The sequence below is a fragment of the Chiloscyllium punctatum genome, chromosome 20 (genome assembly GCF_047496795.1).
Source record: "Chiloscyllium punctatum isolate Juve2018m chromosome 20, sChiPun1.3, whole genome shotgun sequence".
Lineage (NCBI taxonomy): Eukaryota > Metazoa > Chordata > Chondrichthyes > Orectolobiformes > Hemiscylliidae > Chiloscyllium > Chiloscyllium punctatum.
Window position 1 is genome coordinate 55553622 of NC_092758.1, and position 24864 is coordinate 55578485.

General features: G+C 39.9%; 1 protein-coding gene across 2 annotated transcripts in view; it reads left to right on the forward strand.

Moving 5' to 3' along the window:
- The window catches only part of htr4 (5-hydroxytryptamine receptor 4), a 205705-nt gene that overhangs the window by 57591 nt on the left and 123250 nt on the right, over positions 1-24864 (forward strand). For both annotated transcript variants that reach the window (XM_072590949.1, XM_072590948.1), the window contains exons 3-4: positions 6375-6575; positions 8690-8843. In XM_072590949.1, the coding sequence (XP_072447050.1) occupies positions 6375-6575; positions 8690-8843 (355 nt within the window). The remainder of the gene's footprint in view (positions 1-6374; positions 6576-8689; positions 8844-24864) is intronic.

Consider the following 24864-nt stretch of genomic DNA (forward strand, 5'->3'; position numbering starts at 1 on the left):
TCATCTCATAATTCAATGTATAAAATTCCATCGACCATTTATCTACCTGTTCTGTTCGCCAGTATCCTGCTGTAGTAGATTGGAATCATTCTCACTGCTCAGCTACATCTTAAAGTATCACTGGCAAAATTTGAAATTTACTCTGTACCTAAAATCAGCTCACTCATACGAATCCAAGAATCTATAGTCACAGAAACAACCCCTCAGCAAAGGAACTGCCTATCTTCTGCTGTCTAGAAAAATAACCATTCACCATAACTGACTGATTTCTGCCTGTGCCACTTTTCTTCTCATCCAAGCTGGCTCTTACTGTCCTATTCCCTCAGCCTCAAACTTTGTTAACCAGCCTTTAAGTAGTCAAAAGTGAGGACTGCGGATGCTGGAAACCAGAGTTTAGATCAGAGTGGTGTTGGAAAAGCACAGCAGGTCAGGCAGCATCCGAGGAGCAGGAAAGTTGACATTTCGGGCAAAAGCCCTTCATCAAGCCTTTAAGTAGTACTGAGTCCTGGAATCTCCCAAGCTTCTATTACAGACAATAATTCCCTGAATCCACTTAAAGTTGTTGCTGCACAATGCATTTTAGGGATACGGAAAGCAAAGGCCCTTCCCTGTCTATATACTAACTATAGAATCAACTCAAAAAGTTACAAACAGAACTATCAGAAATAAATTAACAACAACAGCCCTTCATGACACTGATTGCTTAAAAGCCTGTCTGAAGTTTTGCACTGGAATATGTAATGATTAGAGAGCCACCTTGGCTGCAACACTCACCGCATGGATTCTGAGACTTGTGTGAATAAAGTGTAATTGTATTCACCCCATAATCAGATTGAAGAATCATTTCTGAGTAGAAACATACCTCATGCAGGAAATATAAGTCAGAGTAGTTCATTTAATGGCAGATCATGCATTTACGACTAAATCAAGAAGATGGGGTCAAGAGAAAGAGATATAAGAGACTGAAAGAAAATAGCTTTTAAATACAGGTATCCCTATAATAATTAAAAGCTGGAAGATTGGAATCCCCACAGGTTAATTGTCCACCAAGGTTCTTTATCAATAATTAAGACTATTTTACTGTTGAAACTTACCTTTCACTGAAAAGGATGATCTTTAGTTTTTCTGCTGAATTTAATAGCTGTTTATCGTGTAAGTTCAGAACATTTGTACAATTGCATGTATTTCAATGCTGGGTATTTCAACAAAAGTTCTGGATTTTTTAAGGAGCATGCCATTGTTAGAAGTATTATAGACAAGTTTTTCTACCTTAATATATTATCTTGCAAACTCTTTATGTTCCAATTTTGTAACAAAATGTACTCATATTTCACTAAAATACTGGAACTAATGACTAGGAGTAAACATATCTAATGCCATATGTTAATGTTCCATATGTTTATGTGCAGCACGACATCCAAGTGACTTTTCATTGCTTTCTACAATTATAACCCTTTACACATTTTAATGGTTTATATATAACTACTGAAATGCTTTATTTTTAACCAAGTCATGGATTTCTAAAATGCAGGGGCTTACCAAATCGAATGTAAGGCTCTGTTTGAAAAGCAAAGACGAGCGAAGTATCAGTTTTTATTTCTAATTCATAATTCACTAACAAAAAGAACTTCAAATTTTGAAAATTGCTGTCTCAGAGAATTTTGCAAGCAATAGTAAAATAAAACAGGAAATTATTGCACCTGTAACTATGTTGCGCCAACATTTCTCAAATAACTAATGAGCCATTTAATTAAGATAAATGCTTTGAGGCGCAGAATCTGTGTACATTAGCATACTACACAGCAAGAAAGATTAGTTTTCAGATTAGGCTTTGAGTGTACATCTAACCCTTGTAACGAACAAAAAAATGGACATATTCTTGACTGGGGAAAACGGATTCCAAGAATGTAAAAAAGAAAATTAATATAATAATATTTAAACAAAAGTGTCAATAGTATTCTGGTAGAATAAATAGCACAATCTGAAGACAAATATAAAATTCTGTTTCAAGTATAACAGTAGAATAACAATAAAGGACATAAACGGACCTAAAGCAAGTTCTACGTGTTAGAAATATACAAAAATTGCCTATTTGAATGCACAGAAATGTTAGTCAGACAATAGCTTTGAGAAAAAAAAATTACTGGGTGAAATTTGGCAATGCAGCAAATGTGAATTCAGGTTTATACACATTACATTTAATATAGCACAATGGGAGAGAAAATATAGCACAAATGATTTTATTGGATAAAATCATCTGATTTAAAAACAAAATGTAAATGCATGCTCGTGAATTGTGGAGGAATGGGGTGCTGTAATGTTATGATGAACATTCCATTTAGCGCATGCTACTGAGTTTGTGGACAATCTGAAAATATAATTAAAGTTTTTAAATACTTTTGTGATCATATAAACAGTGTTACTGAGTGAAAACTTATATTGTCAGGTAACTACAGCATTAAACTTGGAGTCTCACATGTCATTAATAAGGCTTTGGATGACAATTTATAAATAAATGATATATGTACTACGCTCCTCCAATGCCATTATACATCTGATGTAATAGTCTTCAACTGTTTCCCTTATGTTATGAAGAAATGCAAGCCATCTGGAAAGTGCTGACGAGCCTGTGAGTCATCTGATGGAGAAATCATTTTCTTTCTTCTTGGGAAACATTCTTTCCTATAATACTGTCAACCACGCTGACAAGAGAGTGCATTTTTGGTTAGTGAGAAAAGTGATTGAGTCCTTTATCAATGTTTCAGACTCTATTTCCATAATTAGGAAAATATGTAATGTGTCAATGCTTTCACTCCTGATTATGACCAAAAGAAGAGATTCAAAAGGGATAAAAATCAGAAAACTGAGAAAACTACTAGGTGGAAGTAACCCGAGAGGAGATATTTTGTGTGGAAACAGGGAACAGGACACAAGACTGACAGAGACAATTAATTTTGCAGCAAGTGAATGTCCACCTTCCTGATGGTGGGTATAATTTGGGAAGTAAATTGATAGCAAATTAAAGGTGGATATGAACGTATTCTAAATGAGTCAGCATATCATACATAGCTTTCCAAACACTTTGTTAGCTTCTCAGATTATAACTTTTGTGATTAAATTGGAAACAAACAAGAAATGAGTACCTTCAGATTTGCAGTTGGTTAAAGGTGGTATACAGCAGGAAGATAGCCTTCCTCGTTAATTTGGAGTGAGTATAAACTGCTTTATATATAAGGAAAATGTTTATGAACCAGGAGAGTGAAGGTTGAGCTGTTGCTTATGCTGTTGTGGTGGCTGTTCAAGGAGGTCAGGGCATGACTGTCTGTAGAAGGGAGGATGGCGATTAACCAGGGAGATTAGAGCATGACCATCCAAGGGAGGGAGATCAATATGAAGGATGATATGAGACAAAGTTAGGGAACTGGAAGAGAAAGAACGTCCAATTTCACTGACAGCAACTCAATCATGATAACTGGTAACCAAGGTTGATTGATAACAGATTAATGATGAGGCTGGAATTGTTAAAGGTAAAGAAAAGCAGTTAAGGATGATTAAGAATAATGGCATATCAACATTGATGAGAGGTGTAGGTTGGGATGTAAGTTTGAAGCTGATGTGAGTAGCTCCAGGGCAATAGACAGGCCTTTTTAAAGTGCATCTTCATAACTATTATTTTCCCTCTGAGGGTGTGAGGGTTCCCAGGCTGATTATTAGCCCTTTGAACTGTTTCATGATTTTTTTTTCCCGTGGCTAGCAAGGCCTGGTGAGTGAAGAGCCTACAGGTAGAATCACTACAATGCCTCACACAGACAGTTTGTCAAGAATGAGGGTCACAGAAGGTTGGCTAGTGTAATGGAGGGAAGTTTGATGGTGATGAAGCCAAGGGGAAAGGTACCTGAGAAAGGGTGCAACAGAGTGATTTGCAGCTCCAGGAATCCAAGTGTGGCAGGTGAAGAGGGGTTGATAACAGTTCAAACTCTTCCTCTCAGACAGACAGGAAGGTGCTATTGGGTTCCATTTAAATGTAGTGCTGAATAGGTGATTGTGGAGTTGGTGATTTCTTTTGTTTGGTTTGATTTGATTTATTATTGTCACATGTACTTAGAGACAGTTTAAACTTTTGTTTTGCATGCAGTAGAGGCAGATCATACCATACAAAGTTCATAAGGGTAAAAGAACACAGTGAGAAATACGATGTTACAACTGCAGAGAAGGTGTACAAAGAGTGAGGTCAACATTAAATTTAAAGTTTCAGTGGTCCATTCAGAAGTATAATAACAGCAAGGAAGAAACTGTTCTTGAATCTGTTGGTCCATGCATTTAGGCTTTTGAATCTTCTGCCCTAATTAGGAGGTTGGAAGAGATTATAACAGGGTTGGGATGGAACTTTGATTATATTGATTGCCTTTCTGAGGCAATGAGAAGTATAGATGAAGCCAATGGATGGAATACTGGCCTGTGTGATGTACTGTGCTGTGTTCATAACTCGGTAGTTTCTTACAGTCCTGGGCTGAGCAGTTGCCATGCCAATTGTGTTCAGAATTGGCAAGCGTCTTCCTGGATAGGCTGCATTTCCTTAACATTCTGAGGAATTAAAGACATTGCTTTCTTGACCATTGCTTCAACATGGACAGATTGCTGGTGATCATTACTTCTAAGAATTTTATGCTCTCGACTATCTCCACCCCAGCTCCATTGATGTAGATTGGGGTGTGCCCTCCAACATGCTTCCTGAAGTCAAAGACCAGCTCTTTCATTTTGCTGATGTTGAGGGAGAGATTGTTATCTTTACACCAACAAGCATTCTGTCTTTTGGTCTGTATTCTGTCTTTTCATTGTTTGAGATCTGGCCTAAAATGGTGGTGTCATCAGTGAACTTGTAGATGGATTAAGACAAAATTTGGCTACACAGTATTGAGTGTACAGGGTGTATAGTATTGGGCTGACTATGCAAGGCATTAACGTAGAGGATTGTCATGAAGGAGGTGCTTTTGCCTATTCTTATTGATTGTGATCTGTGGGTCAGGGAGTTGAGGATACAGTTGCAGAGGGCAAAGCAGAGGCTTAGGTCTCGCAGTTTGGAGAATCCTTTAGTTAAACCTGTGATGTTGAAGGTAGAGCTGCAGTCAGTGAGTAGGAGTTAGATGTAGGTATCCTTCTTATCCAGATGTTCCAAGGATGAGTGTAGGGCCAGGAGGATGGCATCTGCCATGGACCTGTTGCAATGATATGCAAATTGAAAGATATCAAGGAAGCATGGGAGGCTGGAATTGATATGAACTATGATTAACCTCTCCACGCACTTCATGATTGCAGAGATCAGAGCCATCAGGCCATAGTAGTTAAGGCACATTACATGAGTTTTCTTTGGTATTGGGATGATGGTGGTCTTCCTGAAGCAGGTGGGGGCTTCAGCTGCTAGTAAGGAGAGGTTAAAGGTGTCAGCAAGTAATCCCGCCAACTGGTATGCAGGATCTGAATACGCTGTCAGAACCTCCATCTGGTCCAGTCGCTTTCTGTGGGTTCACTCTCAAGACGGCCAAACTAATGTCTGCAGCGGTAACTGAGGGAAGAGGTGCATCCAAGATCGTCAGGCAGGTTACACCGTTTCACTCACCTTCTGTTCAAAACAAATGTAAAATGCATTGAGCAGATCAAGGAAGGATGTATTTTTGTCTGCTATTCTGTTCTGCTTCGCTTTGCAGCCCATTATGTCATATAGGCCTTGCCACAAACAGCGGGAGTTGGTGTGGTTATTTTGGGTTTCTGGCTTAGTCGAAAAGTGTGGCGCTGGAAAAGCACAACAGGTCAGGCAGCATCTGAGGAGCAAGAGAGTCGACATTTCAGGCATAAGCTCTTCATCCTTTTTGCTGGGTTTTTAGTTTAGTCTGGTATTGACTCTAGGTGTTTCTAATGGCCTCACAGAAGTGATATCTCAATTTCCTATAAAGATCAGGGTCTGACCTGAAAGCCAGATACATTTTCTCTGCCACTGCTGTCTATTTAGCTGTGCACTCAACTGTGTTAATTTTCTGTCCATCTTGGGATGGCTAGTCACCTGGCAGTCATAGCTCTAGATGGAAATCCTGCTCAAATCCAGTCCCATTATTGGGATGCTTACAATTGTTATATGATTCTACTCTTGGTCTAAGGCTGCTGTATGATATCATGGAATTCCATTGTGATTATTTCATGGGATAAACGTTACAACATATATCGAGTGATTGTATTAAGTGTTACGATATTTGCCATCTCTATACTTTGGTTTATATGAAAATTCAAAAGAATACAATTTCTTTACTTGGGACCAATTTTTACAATTTTTTCTGAGATTTTATTAATGAGTTTTTAAAAAATATTGTGATTTATTATAGGAAAATCAAGACCAATTATTTTATTGTCTCTTTGGCATTTGCTGATTTGCTTGTTTCCGTCATGGTAATGCCTTTTGGAGCTATTGAACTAATACAGCAAAACTGGATATATGGAGATAGATTTTGTCTCGTCCGGACTTCACTTGATGTCCTGCTTACTACAGCATCTATTCTTCATCTGTGCTGTATTTCTTTGGATAGGTATGTACTTTTCTATGCTGTGTTCTTTTTAAAATAGCACAGGGCAGTATTTTAATTATATATGGTACACACACTTCTTAAAATATTACTTTAACGATAACCTTGTCATTTTTGAAACTTTGGAGCAATATATGTTTTTTAAGTTTCATGACTCTGAACTGCTATGTTTTAGTTATAAGCTGACAGATAATCTTCAGCATGGAAAAATCAATGTAAAGATATATCATAGATTTCATGGATATATTGATAACACAGCTTCACATCTCAAAATACAAAGCAATAATCAAAAATCACAGTATCCTTAATTGTTTTTTTAATATGTCCAATTATTGTTACTTATTACGTGAAGAAGTGGTAGAAGTACAGTAGTTTCACTAGTAATGTTCAAATGGAAATTTGATATGTACTTATTAGAAGAGAAATCCACAGGGCTATAGAGGCAAAAAAAACAGAAAAGTGGAACTGATAGAAGAGCTTTACCAAAGAGCCAGAACTGACACTATGGGCTGAATGATCTTTTGTGCTGCTTGTTTCTATGACTATATGATTTTCCATTAGGAAGTTTTTTTTTTCAGGAAATTGCTTCTTTCCTGTTCTCAGGATATGGTGAAGTCTGGCAAAGTCACCTTAATGACCTATGCCATCTAACTCTGAGAAGATAGTGGTGGGCATTCCGTCTAAGACTACGGCCATTTTGATGGCTGTACCTCACAAATGTTTTAAATAGTGCATTCCAGAATTGTGACCCAATGAGAGGATGCAAATATACACCCTAAAACGGGTGATATGTGACTTGGAGGGGAATTTTGCGTTGATGCTGTTTCACAATTTTTTATATTGTTTTCATCATTCCCGTGGGTAGGGACCACGAGGATAGGAGATAAGATTAAAGTGCACTTAGTGAATTGCTGCAGTGCACGTTGTAGTTAGTAAGTACTACAGTAATAGTTTCCAATGGGGTTGAAAATGGTGATTATTGAGCCTGGTGGCACAAAGCAATGTATGGAAGATGCTGATGTTCCTCAACTCCACTTCTGTGTTCAACTGGCTCATTAGGATTTGGCTGATCTGCTTGATATAATGAATTAAAGGTAGACATTTGCTGTTGTACTGTATTGACTCAAATTGTACATGGAAAGAACATATAGAGATGTCTGAACATTTCAAATTGTGTTATTATCTCAATTTTAATTTTCAGCCTTGAAAAAAAAGGTTTGCCAGATTTTGTGGTAACGATGACACTGCTATCTGACCTCATTGCTGCTAAACAAAAGTCAGAAGTCAATGACACCACGTTATAGTCCAACAGGTTTGTTTGAAATCACAAAGTGACTTCACCTGACAAAAGAGCAGTACTCTGAAAGCATGTGATTTCAAATAAACTTGTTGGATGATAAGCTGGTGTTGTGTGACTTCTGACTTTGTCCACCCTAGTCCAACATTGGCATTTCCAACATCATGGCTAATTAAAAGTGTAACTCTTGCCAACTTTTGTGAAAAAAGATGAAACTGAGTAGCCAAATCTACACATAAACTATTATTCAACCAAAGATAGGAAGAGGAAAAGGTCATTTTTAACCTTAACACCTATTCTGCTGTTCAATGAGATACATATTTCATGTGCCACTTCCGTCCTCTGTCTCAATACTTAACAATTATCAAACAACAATTGTTGGTAGCAATGAAGTGTTCCCACCCTTTGAGTGTCGGGGCATTTCTTAATTTTACTCCTGAAATATCGCTGTCCAATTTTTAAACAAGATTCTTAGCAATATTAAATTCCCTCCAAAATTAAAATATTCTTCTGACGCATAATGCCCAGAGCTGATAGCAATAATACAAGTTTGTTCTAACCATGATTTTGAATAGCTGAAACTAGATTTTACCCACTTGAGTTCCAAACCCCTATTTAGAGAGGCCAGCATTCTGTGAGCCTTTTAAAATTATTTTCCATATTTGTCCATGACATTTTAATGATCTATATGGACATTGCAGAGGAAGAAATTGAAGACACCTAAAGCAATAACCATGGGATTAAAGCAAGGAGAGATTAATATTTGAAGATTGGAAATGAATTATTGAAAGAAGTGAACTTTCTTTATTTTGTTTGCTAGGTACTACGCTATCTGTTGTCAACCTCTGGTTTACAGGAACAAAATGACACCCTTGCGCATTGCAATAATGCTCGGGGGTTGTTGGATTATCCCATCATTTATTTCATTCCTACCTATCATGCAAGGCTGGAATATTATTGGAATACAGGAATTGGTAAGTACTTTATAACATAATAAAATTAAATCATGATATGGATATGCAATGAAATTCACATTATCCAACACAGACCAAGAATAGGTAGCTTCTGCAAATCAAAATTGCTGATAAGCGAGAAATTTATCTTTGGGAATTTATCTTTCCAAAAGTAACGCACAATAATTCTTTTTTCTGAACTCCGTTGCATTGATCATTCTGACTAGGTTTCAATTTCATCTTCACTTTCAAGGAAAGTACGTGGGATATCCTTCAAGGTCATTTTTTGTATTTTGCTTTTCCGAAAACAGCCTGTATTTTGCATCAGTGGGGCAAGGAGCAAATGTTTTGGCTGTTTCTTTAAATCTTGCTCTCTGAAAGCTTTATGAGGTGTGAAGGATGTTCACCTCTTGATCATGCAAAAGGCCACTTGGCCACTCATTATATTTACTGAATGGTTCTCATGAGACAATATGAGCTGATTTGTCAAAAGTTAGCAGTGACACTTGGGGCTTTGCTTGTAACTCTGTACAATTTGTTAATGGACAAAAGCAGGCTGTTGCTGGGCCAATGTGAGTTTTTAGTGCTTTTAAAATGAATTGTTTTCTGTGAGATGTGAGTTTTTTTCCCTTCCAATGTGACATTCTGGACTGTTACACATTAATTTCAGTGCAATAGTGTGAAGTACGTCTCCCTCCCAGCCTGGCCCAAATTGAGAACCCTTTTACAGATTAACTTGGAGAAACTGACTAAGAACTCTACCACAGCAGCTGTATATGCTTTTGTGCATTTGGTTGCATTGTCTCTGGAAATAAATGGGCTGGCAATGGTTGACTGTATGGTCGTTTCACGAAATGCTGATTATCATCAGAATACCTCCAGCAGTTAAAGTTCTAATTTTTACTGGGAGAGATTGCAGATTCTGGTTAGCATGGCTTCAGAGAAAAGGAATTTTGTTTTATGTTACATATTAGTGTATCACACGTGGAAAATAACTCCTTTTGATAATTATATAGAATTACTCCAAAGTCCTTGAATGTTTTGTTGTCTCCCAAATCTGTGCCTATCTTTCCATTTTACTTTAAGGGTTCTGCTCCTGAAGTATTGAAGAAACAAAAGACCTTCCATGTGACTGTGCTTATGGTAATCCATCCCTTCTCTTACTACTCAGGTTGTCTGCAGCTTTTGGCACAATTAATCAAACCGTTCTCCTCAAACTTCTCTTTTCCACTGTATAGTTAGGCAGAGCAGCCCTTGCTAAACTATCTTTTTTTAAAAATTCGTTCATGAGATAAGGACATCACAGTGTTTATTGTTCATCCGTAATGGCCCACAGGCCAGTTATGAGTCAGCCACACTACCATGCATCTGAACAAACATGTCGACCCAACCAGCAAGAATGGCAAATTCCTTTTCCCAAATATATAAGTGAACCAGTTGTTTTTTAATGACAACTAACAGTGGTTACTTGATCACCATTAGACTAGCTTTTTATTCCAGATTTTTTTATCAAGTTCACCCTTGCCATGATGGGATTTGAACCCATGACCCCAGAACATTAACCTGGGGTTGATAAATTACTAATCCAATAATATTACCATGAGTTCAATGACATTATCATTGGACTTATGGTAATATGTCCACCGACATTATCACTGCACCACTGCTTCTCTGTAATATGAATTGTAGTCAGAAAATCATCTGTAATGACTTATCTTCCCACACTCTCACGATTAAGTCTGGATCTCCCAAGGTTCTACATTTGACCTCCTCCTATTTCTTATCTATGTGCTACCCCTCAGGGAAATGATGCTAGGAAAGGAAGTTTATTGAGCTGGTGCAAAATAGTGATGTTAGAGATATATTTCTGGTACCAGATTGCACATTGAATATCTACAATATCCTTGTGATGCAACTGACAGCCATGAGCTTCCTGCTGCTTCTCCTTTTCTTTAAAAACAAATATTTAATGTTCATCCATCTTAGTTTGTTTACTCCTATTCCGCAAAACCCCCAAAAAAAATGTAGATGAGAAGAATAATCAAAAGCCATAGCTCATGGTTTGTGGGGTTCAATATTCAAAGGAATAATGAGAATGATATTAAGGAAGGAGATATGATTACACCATAGTGTATTGTTAAATTCAGCGGTTCTCTTGGAAGGCGTAATGCCACACTGATACGGGGAGGATTTCCTCACCCACAGGAAATAGGCTGCAAGATAAGAAGATTCAGCCTTCTACAATCTATTAATACCAAAGACCTTGACAAGTCAACAAAAGTCCTATTGTGCAGAGCTGTTGTCATCTCCATACTGCTGCAGTGTAGCAAGCCCTGGACTGTGTATCAAGGAAATAACTGCTAGAACAATGAACAATGTCTCCATGTAATCTTTGAATTCAATTGGAGGACCATCAAATAAATACTAGTGTCCTTCTTGAAGCCACCTGAATGAGCATTATGCAAAACTCATGAAAAACCGATTATGCATTGTACTGAACATTATCTAGATCCTGAAAAGTATTTCTTCTGCTGGGTGCTGTTCTCTTAACTCTCAAATGGTCAAAATTTCACTGAAGGAAAAGAAAACAGTACAATGACACACTGAAGCTTTCCTTGAAACACAACGGCATTGGCATTAATGAATGGAAAGAATATGCTACGCATCATTCAAAATGGCAACAGCTTGTTCATTAAGCTGCTTCATGCTTTAACTGCAAATGGTCTTAGTGACGAGACAAAATGTTGACAGAGAAGGAAAGAAAAGGAAACAAATCCAGATTATGCAGTCTCATGGGATGTCCAGGCCTATGATTTAAAGCTTTGCAGGTTGAGAATTAGCTTGTTCAGTCACATGAAGATCCCAGAAAAAAACCTCACAATTCTGAACAGACATGATCTTTGAATCAGAGAGATAACTAAGCACGTTGGTTCGACACATTTTCAATTTTTTAAAATTAGGCTACTCATACATGATAGAGTATAAATTTTAATTAAAAATTGTTTTTTTTTTGCGTTAAACCTATTTTCTGCTCTATTAAGAAAGCAGCATCAGGTTGCTATTCTTAAATAAATTAACAAGAGCAATATAAGTGCAATTTTACACTGCCTGGTTGCACTAGTTCATGGCAGAATTGATGATTTGGAAATTGAATAAGCAGAAACTTGAGTGAAATACCCTCCTGAAAAGCAGTGCAGTGTTGAGTCTAGATTACTGTTTATGTCCAGTATGAAACCTTTGGCCCCTGTCTGATATTCCTATCCATTAAAATCAATCTTTAATTGGGCAGCCAAATTGATAATGGGGGTTTTACAAATCCAGTGGAGCTGAAAGTTCCACCCTGCAATGTCATTTGTGGCAGGTAAAAAAGCTTTTTATTTTGATTCAGACATCAGTGCATGATTTCACAACTTCATTGGAATTTCTAGCAGCCCTCCTGCCTAGAAGCAGCCGGGGACCAGTCGGTGTCTCCATGGAAACACAGGCTGCAGATCTATTTGTATTGACAAGAAATTAGACAGCACTCTGCATATTGGATTCTCAGTCATGGTGGCTGTAATGCATTTGGCTGATTTTTAAAACATTCACAATGTTATGTTCATTTAATAAGACTGTGCAGGAAAAATGGGCCAAATGGCCTTCTTCCATTCTGTGATTCTCTGATAACCACCATGACTCAACCATCTAACCTAGAGGATAAAGACAGGAGCTACATGGTGCCACTATCATTGCAAGTTCATCTCTAATCCACACACTGTCTTGAAGTATTCTTGTTCCTTCATTGTTGTTGGGTCAAAATCCTTGAACTCCTTACCTTAATAGCACCATGCATTTAAGAATATAGCTCACTACCACAGTCTGAAAGGAACTTGGGCTGGGTAACAACTGTTACCCTTGAAGCAAAATTTACACCACATTATCAAACATTAAAAAAGAAAATCCAAGGTCCAGTGGAATAGTACCAGCCAGAATTGGCTTCTAAATATTGCCACCTCACTGAAAAGCTGCATATACCAGATCTCCACTCTCAGAGCACCCGCACTAGTGGAAGTTCAGCAGTGACTGAACATGCTGTGGAGATGCAAATAGAGCACCTCCATGTCAAAGGCAAGCTCCATGAAAGAAGGACCACCTGAATCCATTCAAGACTGTTTTGTAAACAACTAACGACCTCCTGCCAAATTAGTTCTCTTGTTGTATGTAGCGACTATCAAGTAAAATAAAGGGAGGCATGTTATTCACACAAGGAGTTTTACAAATTAGGTTCATTTCTGTTCAACTTGAACATTGTGATAATAAACTACAAAACTTAATTATTTATATTAGATTCCTACAGTGTAGAAACAGGCCCTTCAGCCCAACTAGTCCACACCAACCCACCCAGACCCATTTCCCTCTGACTAATGCACCTAACACTATGGGCAATTCATCTGACCTGCACACCTTTGGACTGTGGGAGGAAACCAGAACACAAGCATGCAGAAAATGTGCAAACTTCACAAAGATAGTCACCCAAGGCTGGAATTGAACCTGGGACGCTGGTGCTGTGAGGCAACAGTGCTAACCACTGAGCCACCGTGCACCCCATGTCAAAGACACGCTCCCATGAAAGATGACAGACATTCATAAGAAAGTGCACAAGTTTGATGTTGCCACATTCAATAAGGCAATGTGTTCTGTTACACCTTCCACTGGTCACTGAGGAGACTTTGATTAAAGGTTTGCAGATGCCCCTCGCTAGCAGCTATCATAAAGTGATTGAATTTTACATTCAATTCAAGATAGAGCATAGTGAGCTAAAGTTTTATGTTATAAACTTAACGAAAGGCAATTATAAGTGTATGAAGACCAATTTGGCTAAACTGGAAAACTAGGTTCAATGCCACGTCTGTAGGGATGTAATGGTAGACATTTAAGGACCGATTTAATATTAAGCTGCAAAGATACATTCCTGTGAGAAAGAAAGCATGAGGGGCATGGATAGGATAAATAGACAAAGTCTTTTCCTTGAGGTGGGGGAGTCCAGAACTAGAGGGCATAGGTTTAGGGTGAAAGGGGAAAGATGTAAAAGAGACCAAAGGGGCAACATTTTCAAACAGAGGGTGGTGCGTGTATGGAATGAGCTGCCAGAGGAAGTGGCGGAGGCTGGTACAATTGCAACATTTAAAAGGCATTTGGATGGGTATATGAATAGGAAGGGTTTGGAAGGATACGGGCCGGGTGCTGGCAGGTGGACCAGATAGAATTGGGAAAATTAGTCAGCATGGACTGGTTGGACCGAAGGGTCTGTTTCCGTGCTGTACATCTCTATGACTCTATGACACAGCCTACAAGGCCATCTAGGAAAGTTAAAGAGTTTATCAAATTAAAAGAAAAAGCATACCATTTTACAAATTAGTAGAAGATTGGATAGAATATTTTAAGAAAGCAAGGAATGGAGAAATTCAAGTATGTGAAAGAGAAAAATATCCTGATATATTGAAAAAGTAAAAGTTCCTACAAGAATTGAAAAAGATAAGGGTAACTTAAGTGAATGTTGATCCTCTGAAGGCTGAATCTAGGAAATTTATAATGGTAAATCAGGAAATGACAGATTAACTTAAATCTTTGCATCTATCTTCACTATAGGATTTAGAAATAGTGGGAATGGAGGTTAGGACAGTTGAATGTTCCTCCTGCAGAATGTGGGAGGTAAGGGTCACCACAAGATCCCTGCTGACTTCATCTGCAGGAAGTGCACCCAAGAGCAGCTCCTCGAAACCGTGTTAGGGAACTGGAGCTGGAGCTAGATGAACTTCGGATCATTCAGGATGTGGAGGGAGTTATTGCAAGGAGTTACAGGGAGGTAGTCACAGGTCAGGTGCAAGAAAAAGGCAGATGGATTACAGTCAGAGGACAGAAAGGGAACTGGCAGGCTGTGCAGGGGTCCCCTGTGGCCATTCCCCTCAACAACAAGTATACCGTTTTGGATACCATTGTGGGGGACGATTTACCGGGGGTAAGCCATGGGGTACAGATCTCTGGCACAGAGTCTGTCCCTGTTGTTCAGAAGGGAAGGGGGGAGATGAGCAGGACATTAGTCACTGGGGACTCCATAGTTGGGGGATAGATACAAGGTTCTGTGGGAATGACAGACACTCACGGTTGCCTCCCAGGTGCCAGGGCTCATGATGTCTCTGATCATGTTTTTGGGATCCTTGAGGGTGAGAGGGTGCAGCACCAAGTCATGGTCCACATAGGTACTAACAACATATGTAGGAAAAGGGAGGGGATTTAAGGCAGAAATTCAGGGAGCTAAAATGGAAGCTTAGTGCTAGAGCAAACAGAGTTGTTATCTCTGGTTTGTTACCTGTGCCATGTGCTAACGAGACAAAGAATAGGGAGAGAGAGGAGTTGAATATGTGGCTACAGAGATGGTGCAGGAGGGAGGGTTTTGGATACCTAGATAATTGGGGCTAATTCTGAGATAGGTGGGACCTCTACAAACAGGATGGTCTACATCTGAACCAGAAGGGTAACAATATCCTGGGGGAGAAATTTGATAATTCTCTTCGGGAAGGTTTAAACTAATTCAACAGAGGGATGGGAATCTAAATTGTAGTTCCAGTGTCCAGGATGTTGAGAGTAGTGAGGTTAGAAATGAGGTCGCAACGTCGCAAGAGATCACCAGCAAGCGGGAAGGTGGTTTGAAGTGTGTCTACGTCAATGCCAGGAGCATCCAGAATAAGGTGGGTGAATGTGCAGCATGGGTTGGGACCTGGGACTTCGATGTTGTGGCCATTTCGGAGATATGGATAGAGCAGGGACAGGAATGGTTGTTGCAGATTCTGGGATTTTGATGTTTCAGCAAGAACAGAGAAGATGGTAAAAGGGGGGAGGTGTGGCATCGTTAGTCAAGGATAGTATTACAGTGGCAGAAAGGACATTTGAGGACACATTTACTGAAGTAGTATGGTTGAGATTAGAAACAGGAAAGAAGTTGGGAGTTTTCTATAGGCCTCTGAATAGTTACAGAGATGTAGAGGAAAGGATAGCAAAAATAATTCTGGATTGGAGCTAGAATAACAGGATAGTGGGGACTTTAATTTTCCAAATATTAACTGGAAATACAGTAGTTCGAGTACTTTAGATGGGTCAGTTTTTGTCCAATGTGTGTAGTATGTAGATAGGCCAACAAGTGGCAAGACCACTTTGGATTTGGTACTGGGTAATGAACCCGGCCAGGTGTTAGATTTGGAGGTAGGTGAGCACTTTGGTGATAGTGTCCACAATTTGGTTATGTTTAATTTAGTGATGTAAAGGGATAGGTATATAAAGCAGGGCAAGAGTTATTGCTAGGGGAAAAGGCAATTATGATGCAATTTAGCAAACTTTAGGATGCATAGGATGGGGAAGGAAACTGCAGGGGATGGACACAAGTGAAGTGTGGAGCTTATTCAAGGAACAGCTACTGCGTGTCCTTGATAAGTATGTACCGGTCAGGCAGGGGGGAATTAGTCGAGCGAGGAAGCTGTGGTTTACTAAAGAAGTTGAATCTCTTATTAAGAGGATGAAGAAGGCTTATATTAGGATGAGACATGAAGATTTGTTTAGGATGCTTGAGAGTTACATGTCAGCCAGGAAAGACCTAAAGAGAGAACTAAGAAGAGCCAGGAAGGGACATGAGAAGTCGTTGGCAGATAGGATGAAGATAAACCTTAAAGATTTCTATAGGCATATCAGGAATAAAAGAACGACTGGAGAAAGATTTGGGCTAATCACAAATAGTAGTGGGAAGTCATGTGTGGAGTCCAAGGAGATTGGAAAGTGATTGATGAATATTTTTCTTCTCTATTTACACTGGCAAAAGACAATGTTGTTGAGGATAATACTAAGATATAGGCTACTAGATGGCAAGCAGAGGGGCAGCCGGGAGGGAAAAGTGAGTATATAAGTCAGGAAGGCGGCTAAACTCGAGATTCTACACCTGTAGTATCTCCCACCCACCCTCCTCCTCTAACCTTCTTAACTACTCTGCTTTTTCTTTTAAGGTAAGGATTTTTATTTCTTTACCAGGGACTAGTTAAAAATTTACTTCGTTTTTTTGTGTGTGTATACATCAAGTCCTTATTTAGGGTAAAAAAAACTATAGCAGAGAGGTATCAGAAGGTATTCTAACTCATACTTGTACAAAATAAGTAATTAACTAACTAAGCAGAGATGGCTGGGCAGGTGATGTGCTGTTGCTGTATGATGTGGGAGCTGGCTGATCCCATTGTGAACGGCAGTGACCACATCTGCAGCAAGTGTTGGTTGCTGGAAGAACTCCGGATCAGAGTTGATGATCTGGAATCTGAGCTTCAAACGCTGCGGCACATCCGGGAGGGGGAGAGTTACCTGGATGCTTTGTTTCAGGAGGCAGTCACACCTGGGAGATTAAGTAATTCACATTCAGCTAGTGATCAGGCACAAAAGAGTGTGACTGTAAGTGAGGCAGGTAGGGGGAACTGGAGTTCAGGAGTGGAGGAGCCTCAGCCCTTGACCTTGTCCAACAGGTACGAGATTCTTGCTCCCTGTTCGGATGAGGAAAAGGGCTCTGGACAGGATGAGCCAACTGACCAAGACACCATGGTGCAGAAGGCCATTCAAGAGGGGGGAGCTAATAGACAAGTAGTGGTTATAGGGGATTCTATAATTAGGGGGACAGATAGTATCCTTTGCAAGCCGGATCGGGAGTCTCGCATGGTGTGTTGCCTGCCCGGTGCCAGGGTGCGAGACATCTCTGACCGGCTTGAAAGGATATTGGAGCGGGAGGGGGAGGATCCAGTTGTTGTGGTCCACGTTGGTACCAACAACATAGGCAAGACTAGGGTGGAGGACCTGTTAGGGCATTACGAAGCACTAGGCAGGAAATTGAAGCACAGGTCCTCAAGGGTCATAATCTCCGGATTACTGCCCGAGCCACGTGCCAATTGGCATAGGGACAAGAAAATTAGGCAAGTAAACACGTGGCTAAGGGATTGGTGTGGGAAAGAGGGATTCCACTTCATGGGGCATTGGCATCAGTTTTGGAACAGGAGGGATCTGTACCGTTGGGACGGTGTCCACCTGAACCGATCAGGTACCAATGTTCTAGCGAAGAGGATAAATAGGGTGGTCAGTAGGACTTTAAACTTCTGAGTTGGGGGGAAGGGAAAGTGAAAGCGACAGGGAGTATAGAGGTAAATGGAAAGATAAGCAGCAGGATAGCATGTTTCCAGGCGGATTTAAAATTGAGGCAGACTGAGAATGCAGAAAAAAGCAAGGATAACTTAGGACATATGACTTCCAACATCTCTAATGATAAGGAAGTTAGCATTAAGGCACTTTACCTGAATGCTCGTAGCATTCATAACAAAGCCGATGAACTAATGGCACAGATAATAGTGAATGATTATGATGTAGTAGGCATCACAGAGATTGGTTACAGGGGGGTCAGGACTGGCAGTTAAACCTCCATGGTTTTTCAACTTATCGAAAAGACAGAGAGGTGGGCAGGGGGGTGGGGTTGCCTTGTTAGTTAAGAACAAAATTAAATCTATGGTATTGAATGACATAGCGTCGGATGATGTGGAGTCTGTGTGGGTGGAATTGAGGAACCAGAAAGGCAAAAAAAACATAATTGGAGTTGTGTATAGACCTCCTAACAGTGGTCAGGACCAGGGACGCAACATGTACCGGGAAATAGAGAAGGCATGTCAGAAAGGCAAGGTTACATTGATCATGGGAGACTTCAATATGCAGGTGGACTGGGTAAATAATGTTGCTAGTGGATCTAAAGAAAGGGAATTCATGGAATGCTTACAGGATGGCTTTTTGGAACAGCTTGTCATGGAGCCCACAAGAGAGCAGGCTATTCTGGACCTAGTGCTTTGCAATGAACCAGACTCTATAAAAGATCTTAAAGTAAGGGAACCCTTAGGAAGTAGCGACCATAATATGGTAGAGTTCAGTCTGGAGTTTGAAAGGGAGAAGGCAAAATCGGATGTAATGGTGTTACAGTTGAATAAAGGTAATTATGAGGGCATGAGAGAGGAACTGACTAAAATAGACTGGAAGCAGAGGCTAACCGGGAAGACAGTAGAGCAAAAATGACAGGAGTTTGTAGGTATAATTGAGGACACTGTACAGAGGTTCATTCCCAAGAAAAGAAAGATTAACCAGGGAGGGATTAGACAACCTTGGCTGACAAAGGAAGTCAGGAAATGTATTAAAGAAAAAGAGAGATCCTATAAAGTGGCTAAGAACAGTGGGAAATCAGAAGATTGGGAAGGATACAAAAGCAAACAGAGGATAACAAAGAGTGTAATAAGAAATGAGAGGATCAAATATGAAGGTAGGCTAGCCAGTAATATTAGAAATAATAGTAAAAGTTTCTTTCAGTACATAAGAAACAAACGACAGGCAAAAATAGACATTGGGCCACTTCAAACTGATGCAGGAAGCCTAGTGATGGGAGATAAGGAAATAGCAGGAGAACTTAACAAGTACTTTGCGTCAGTTTTCACAGTGGAAGACATGAGTAATATCCCAAAAATTAAAGGGTGTCACGGGGCTGAGTTGAGTATGGTTGCCATTACGAAAGAGATAGTGCTAGAAAAGTTAAAAAGTCTTAAAATTGATAAATCTCCTGGCCCCGATGGGATACACCCTAGAGTTCTGAGAGAGGTGGCTGAGGAAATAGCAGAGGCATTGGTTGAGATCTTTCAAGAGTCACTGGAGTCAGGAAAGGTCCCGGATGATTGGAAGATGGCTGTTGTAACCCCCTTGTTCAAGAAAGGATCAAGGCAAAAGATGGAAAATTATAGGCCAATCAGCTTAACCTCGGTTGTTGGTAAAATTCTAGAATCCATCATTAAGGATGAGGTTTCTAAATTCTTGGAAGAGCAGAGTCTGATTAGAACAAGTCAACATGGATTTAGTAAAGGCAGGTCATGCCTGACAAAACTGTTGGAATTTTTTGAAGAGGTAACAAGTAGGTTAGACCAGGGAAACCCAGTGGATGTGGTCTATCTAGACTTTCAAAAGGCCATTGATAAGGTGCCACACGGGAGGCTGCTGAGCAAGGTGAGGGCCCATGGTGTTCGAGGTGAGCTGCTGGGATGGATTGAGGATTGGCTGTCTAACAGAAGGCAGAGAGTTGGGATAAAAGGTTCTTTTTCAGAATGGCAGCCGGTGACGAGCGGTGTCCCGCAGGGTTCGGTGCTGGGGCCACAGCTGTTCGCATTATATATTAATGATTTGGATGAGGGAACCGGGGGCATTCTAGCGAAGTTTGCCGATGATACAAAGTTAGGTGGACAGGCAGGTAGTACTGAGGAAGTGGGGAGGCTACAGAAGGATCTAGACAGGTTGGGAGAGTGGTCCACGAAATGGCTGATGGAATTTAACGTGAGCAAGTGCGAGGTCTTGCACTTTGGCAAAAAGAATAAAAGCATGGACTACTTTCTAAATGGTGAGAAAATTAATAAAGCCAAAGCACAAAGGGATCTGGGAGTGCTAGTCGAGGATTCTCTAAAGGTAAACATGCAGGTTGAGTCCGTGATTAAGAAAGCGAATGCAATGTTGTCTCTTATCTCAAGAGGGTTGGAATATAAAAGCAGAGATGTACTACTAAGACTTTATAAAGCTCTGGTTAGGCCCCATTTGGAGTACTGTGTCCAGTTTTAGTCCCCACACCTCAGGAAGGACATACTGGCACTGGAACGTGTCCAGCGGAGATTCACACGGATGATCCCTGGAATGACAGGTCTAGCATATGAGGAACGGCTAAGGATACTCGGATTGTATTCGTTGGAGTTTAGAAGATTAAGGGGAGACTTAATAGAGACGTACAAAATAATACATGGCTTGGAAAAGGTGGATGCTAGGAAATTGTTTCCGTTAGACGAGGAGACTAGGACCCGTGAACACAGCCTTAGAATTAGAGGGGGTCATTTCAGAACAGAAATGCGGAGACATTTCTTCAGCCAGAGAGTGGTGGGCCTGTGGAATTCATTGCCACGGAGTGCAGTGGAAGCCGGGACGCTAAATGTCTTCAAGGCCGAGATTGATAGATTCTTGTTGTCTAGAGGAATTAAGGGCTACGGGGAGAATGCTGGTAAGTGGAGCTGAAATGCGCATCAGCCATGATTGAATGGCGGAGTGGACTCGATGGGCCGAATGGCCTTACTTCCACTCCTATGTCTTATGGTCTTATGGTCTTATAGGATTGAGATTCACAAGGAGGAGATGTTAGCAATTCTGGAAAGTGTGAAAGTAGCTAAGTCCCATGGGCCAGATGGGATTTATTTTAGGATTCTCTGGGAAGCCAGAGAGGAGATTGCAGACCCTTCGGCTTTGATCTTTATGTCCTCACTGTCTACAAGAATAGTCCCAGAAGACTGAAGGTTAGCAAATGTTGTCCCCTTGTTCAAGAAGTGGATTAGAGACAATCCTGGTAATTATAGACCGGTGATCCTTACTTCAGTTGTGGGTAAAGTGTTGAAAAAGGTTACAAGACATAGGATTTATAATCATCAAGAAAGGATTAAGTTGATAGGGATAGTCAACATGGTTTTGTGAAGTGTAGGTCATGCCTCACAAACCTTATTAGTTCTTTGAGAAAGTGACCAAAAAGGTGGATGAGGGCAAAGTGGTTGATTTGGTGTATATGGATTTTAATAATGTTCCCAATGGTAGGCTATTGCACAAAATATGGAGGCATGGGATTGATTGTGATTTAACAGTTTGGATCAGAAATTGGCTAGCTGAAAGAAGACAGAGGGTGCAGGTTGATGGGAAATGTTCATCCTGGAGTTCAGTTACTATTGGTGTCCCACAAGGGACCACTACTATTTGTCATTTTTATTAATGACGTAAGTGAGGTGTAGAAGGATGGTTTAGTGAACTTGTGGATAACACTCAGGTCAGTGGAGTTGTGGATAGTGCAGAAGGATATTGCAGGTTACAGAGGGACATAGATAAACTGCAAAGCTGGGCTGAAAGGTGGCAAATGGAGTTTAATGTGGAAAAGTGTAAGGTGATTCACTTTGGAAGGAGCAACAGGAATAAAGAGTACTGGACTAATGATCAGATTCTTGGTAGTATAAATGAGCAGAGAGATCTCTGTGTGCATCTACATAGATCCCTGAAAATTGCCACCTAGGTTGATAGGGTTGTTAAAAATACATACATTGTGTAAGCTTTTATTGGTAGAGGGATTGAGTTTCGGAGACATGAGGTTATGCTTCAGTTGTACAAAAGTCTGGTGCAACTGCACTTGGGAGTACTGTGTACAGTTCTGGTCACTGCATTATAGGAAGGATGTGGAAATTTTGGAAAGGGCTCAGAGGACATTTACTAGGATGTTGCCTGGTATGGAGGGAAGGTCTTATGAGGAAAGGCTGAGGGGCTTGAGGCTGTTTTCGTTAGAGAGAAGAAGGTTGAGAGGTGGCTTAATTGAGACATATAAGATAAATCAAAGGGTTAGATAGGGTGCACAGTGAAAGTTTTTCTCATTGGATGGTGATGGCTAGCACTAGGGAACATAGCTTTAAATTGAGGGGTGATAGATTAAGGACAGATATCAGAGGTAGTTTCTTTACTCAGAGAGTAGTGGAGCGTGGAACACACTGCCTGCAACAGTAGTAGACTCGCCAATGTTAAGGGCATTTAAATAGTCATTGGATAAACATATGGATGAAAATAGAATAGTGTAGGATAGATAGGCTTCAGATTGGTTCCACTGGTCAGCGCAATAGTGAAGGCCGAAACTTGTACGGTACTGTGCTGTTATGTTCTAAGTTCTATAAATAACATCTCAAAAATAGCGGTAAATCAAGGTGATTCTTAATCCAGAATGAATGAAGTGGCAAATGAAATGGTAGATGCACTGGTTTCAATTTTCCAAAATTCCTTGGATTCTGGAAAAGACACATCAGATTGGAAAACAGTGAATATAACACATATTTTTAAGTTAGGATGGAAGGAGGAAACTATAGACCAGTTAGTTATATCTGTCATGTCAAAAATGCAAGAAGCTATTCCTGACGTCATAGCAGGGCACTTAGAAAATCTTAATGTAATCAGACAAAATCGACATGGTTTTGTGAAAGGGAAATCAAGTTTGACTAATTCACTAAAGTTATTTGTGGAAATAGCAATCAACATGGGTAAAGGAGAACCTATAGATGTGACGTACTTGAACTTGCAGAAAATATTTGGTAAGGTGCCCTGTCAAAAAGTACTGCATAACATATGAACTTATGGTGTTGGGCATAATATATTAACATGTGTAGAGGATTTATCAGCTAACAGGCTGGAGAGTTAATTTTGGCTTGCCAAGATTCGAAGAGTGGAGTGCCAAAGAAATCAGTACTGAAGTCTGAGTCATTTACAAGGCTGCTCAGTTTGCTGATGGCTGAAAGATAGGTAGGACAGTAGACTGTGAAGAGGTCACAAGGAGTCTGCAAAGGGAAATAGATAGGTTAAATGAAGGACAAAAAATTTGGCAGATGGGGTATAATGTGAGAAAATGTGTGCTTGTCAACTTTGGCAGGCAGAATAGGAAACAGTATGTTATTTAAATGGAGAGAAACTGACGAATGCTGTCATGCAGAGGGATTCAGTTGCCCAGATATATGAATCACTAAAAGGTCAAATAGAGTCACAGCAAGTGAATAGAAGACAAATAGAATGTTGAATTTATTGCAAGGAGAATGCAATATAAAAATATAAACATTTTACACCAGTTGTAGAGGGCACAACACTTGCAGTGTTCTGTACAGTTTTGATCATATTTAAGAAAAGACGAATTAAGAAAAAGATATAACTGAGTTGGAAGACCTTCTGAGAAAATTCACAAAACTGATTCTTGTGATGAAGAGATTAACTATGTGGACATATTGGACAAGCTGGACGTGTATCTATTGGAGTTTAGAACAATGAGAGGTGATCATACTGAGAGGTAATCATATTGAAACACAAAAAATCCTGAGGGAACTTGATACTGAAAGGATGTTTCCCCTTACAGGAGAGACTAGAATTCAATTTTAAAATATATTTTATATAAGATGGAGATAAGAAGACTTTTTGTTCACTTGGAGGATCATGAATATATGGAACTCTATCCGCTAGAGTGGTGCAGGCAGGGTCACGGTTTTACTTTAAAGGCAGAGTTAGATAGATTTTTGGCAAACAAGAGATTCCAAGGGTAAAGGGGATAGACAGGAAAGAGCCGCCATGATCTTATCAAATAGTGGAGCAAGCTTGAGTGGTCTAGTCTTGCTCCTAATTAACATGCTCAGAGAATGTAGGTCATCAAGATGCTCTCCTCTGTTTACCTTTGTATTCCCCCAGCCCCCAAAACTCTTGATCCTCTTATACAAACATCTGGTGCATTCCTTTTTCTTTGACTCACAGTTAATAATTGTTCATCAAGTTGCTTAAGCCCTGCATGTCCTCTTCACTTGCCTCTTCATTTCTTTATTCATTTAAGACACTCCTTAACATCCACTTCTTCAATCAAGCCCTTAGTTACTTCTTAACATCTCCTTTAGCCTTTTATTTATTTTTATATCTGCTACTTGCTTTAAAACTGTATTTACACCTGAATATCAAGACAAGTCCTCTGAGCTTTGAAATTATATCCCTATGCTCATCATTTTCTTTGTATGGATGGAAGCTGGTCTTTGCTACAAAGTCTTGTTTGTGTTTCTCCCTAACATAGTTTACCATCCCATCTACAGTCTGGTCATGAAACAGGCTGTATTTTGCCATCAGATAGACACTTGTGACTTCAGTACACAGTCCCATGCTGAATTCTTGGATATTTTTGAGCAAGTTGCACATTTCAGAAGTGCAAAAGGATTTTGAGGTTTGTTATGATAAACTGTCATTTTGCCATTACTGCCAACAAACCCTGCCTCTCAGAATGAATATGTAACAATGCCCCTTGCTTTCCTGAAAAATTGTAATAAGACATGCTTTTCACCTCTTTCTTTACACCAGATAAATGTCTTTTTCAAAAGTTATTTGCTCCAAA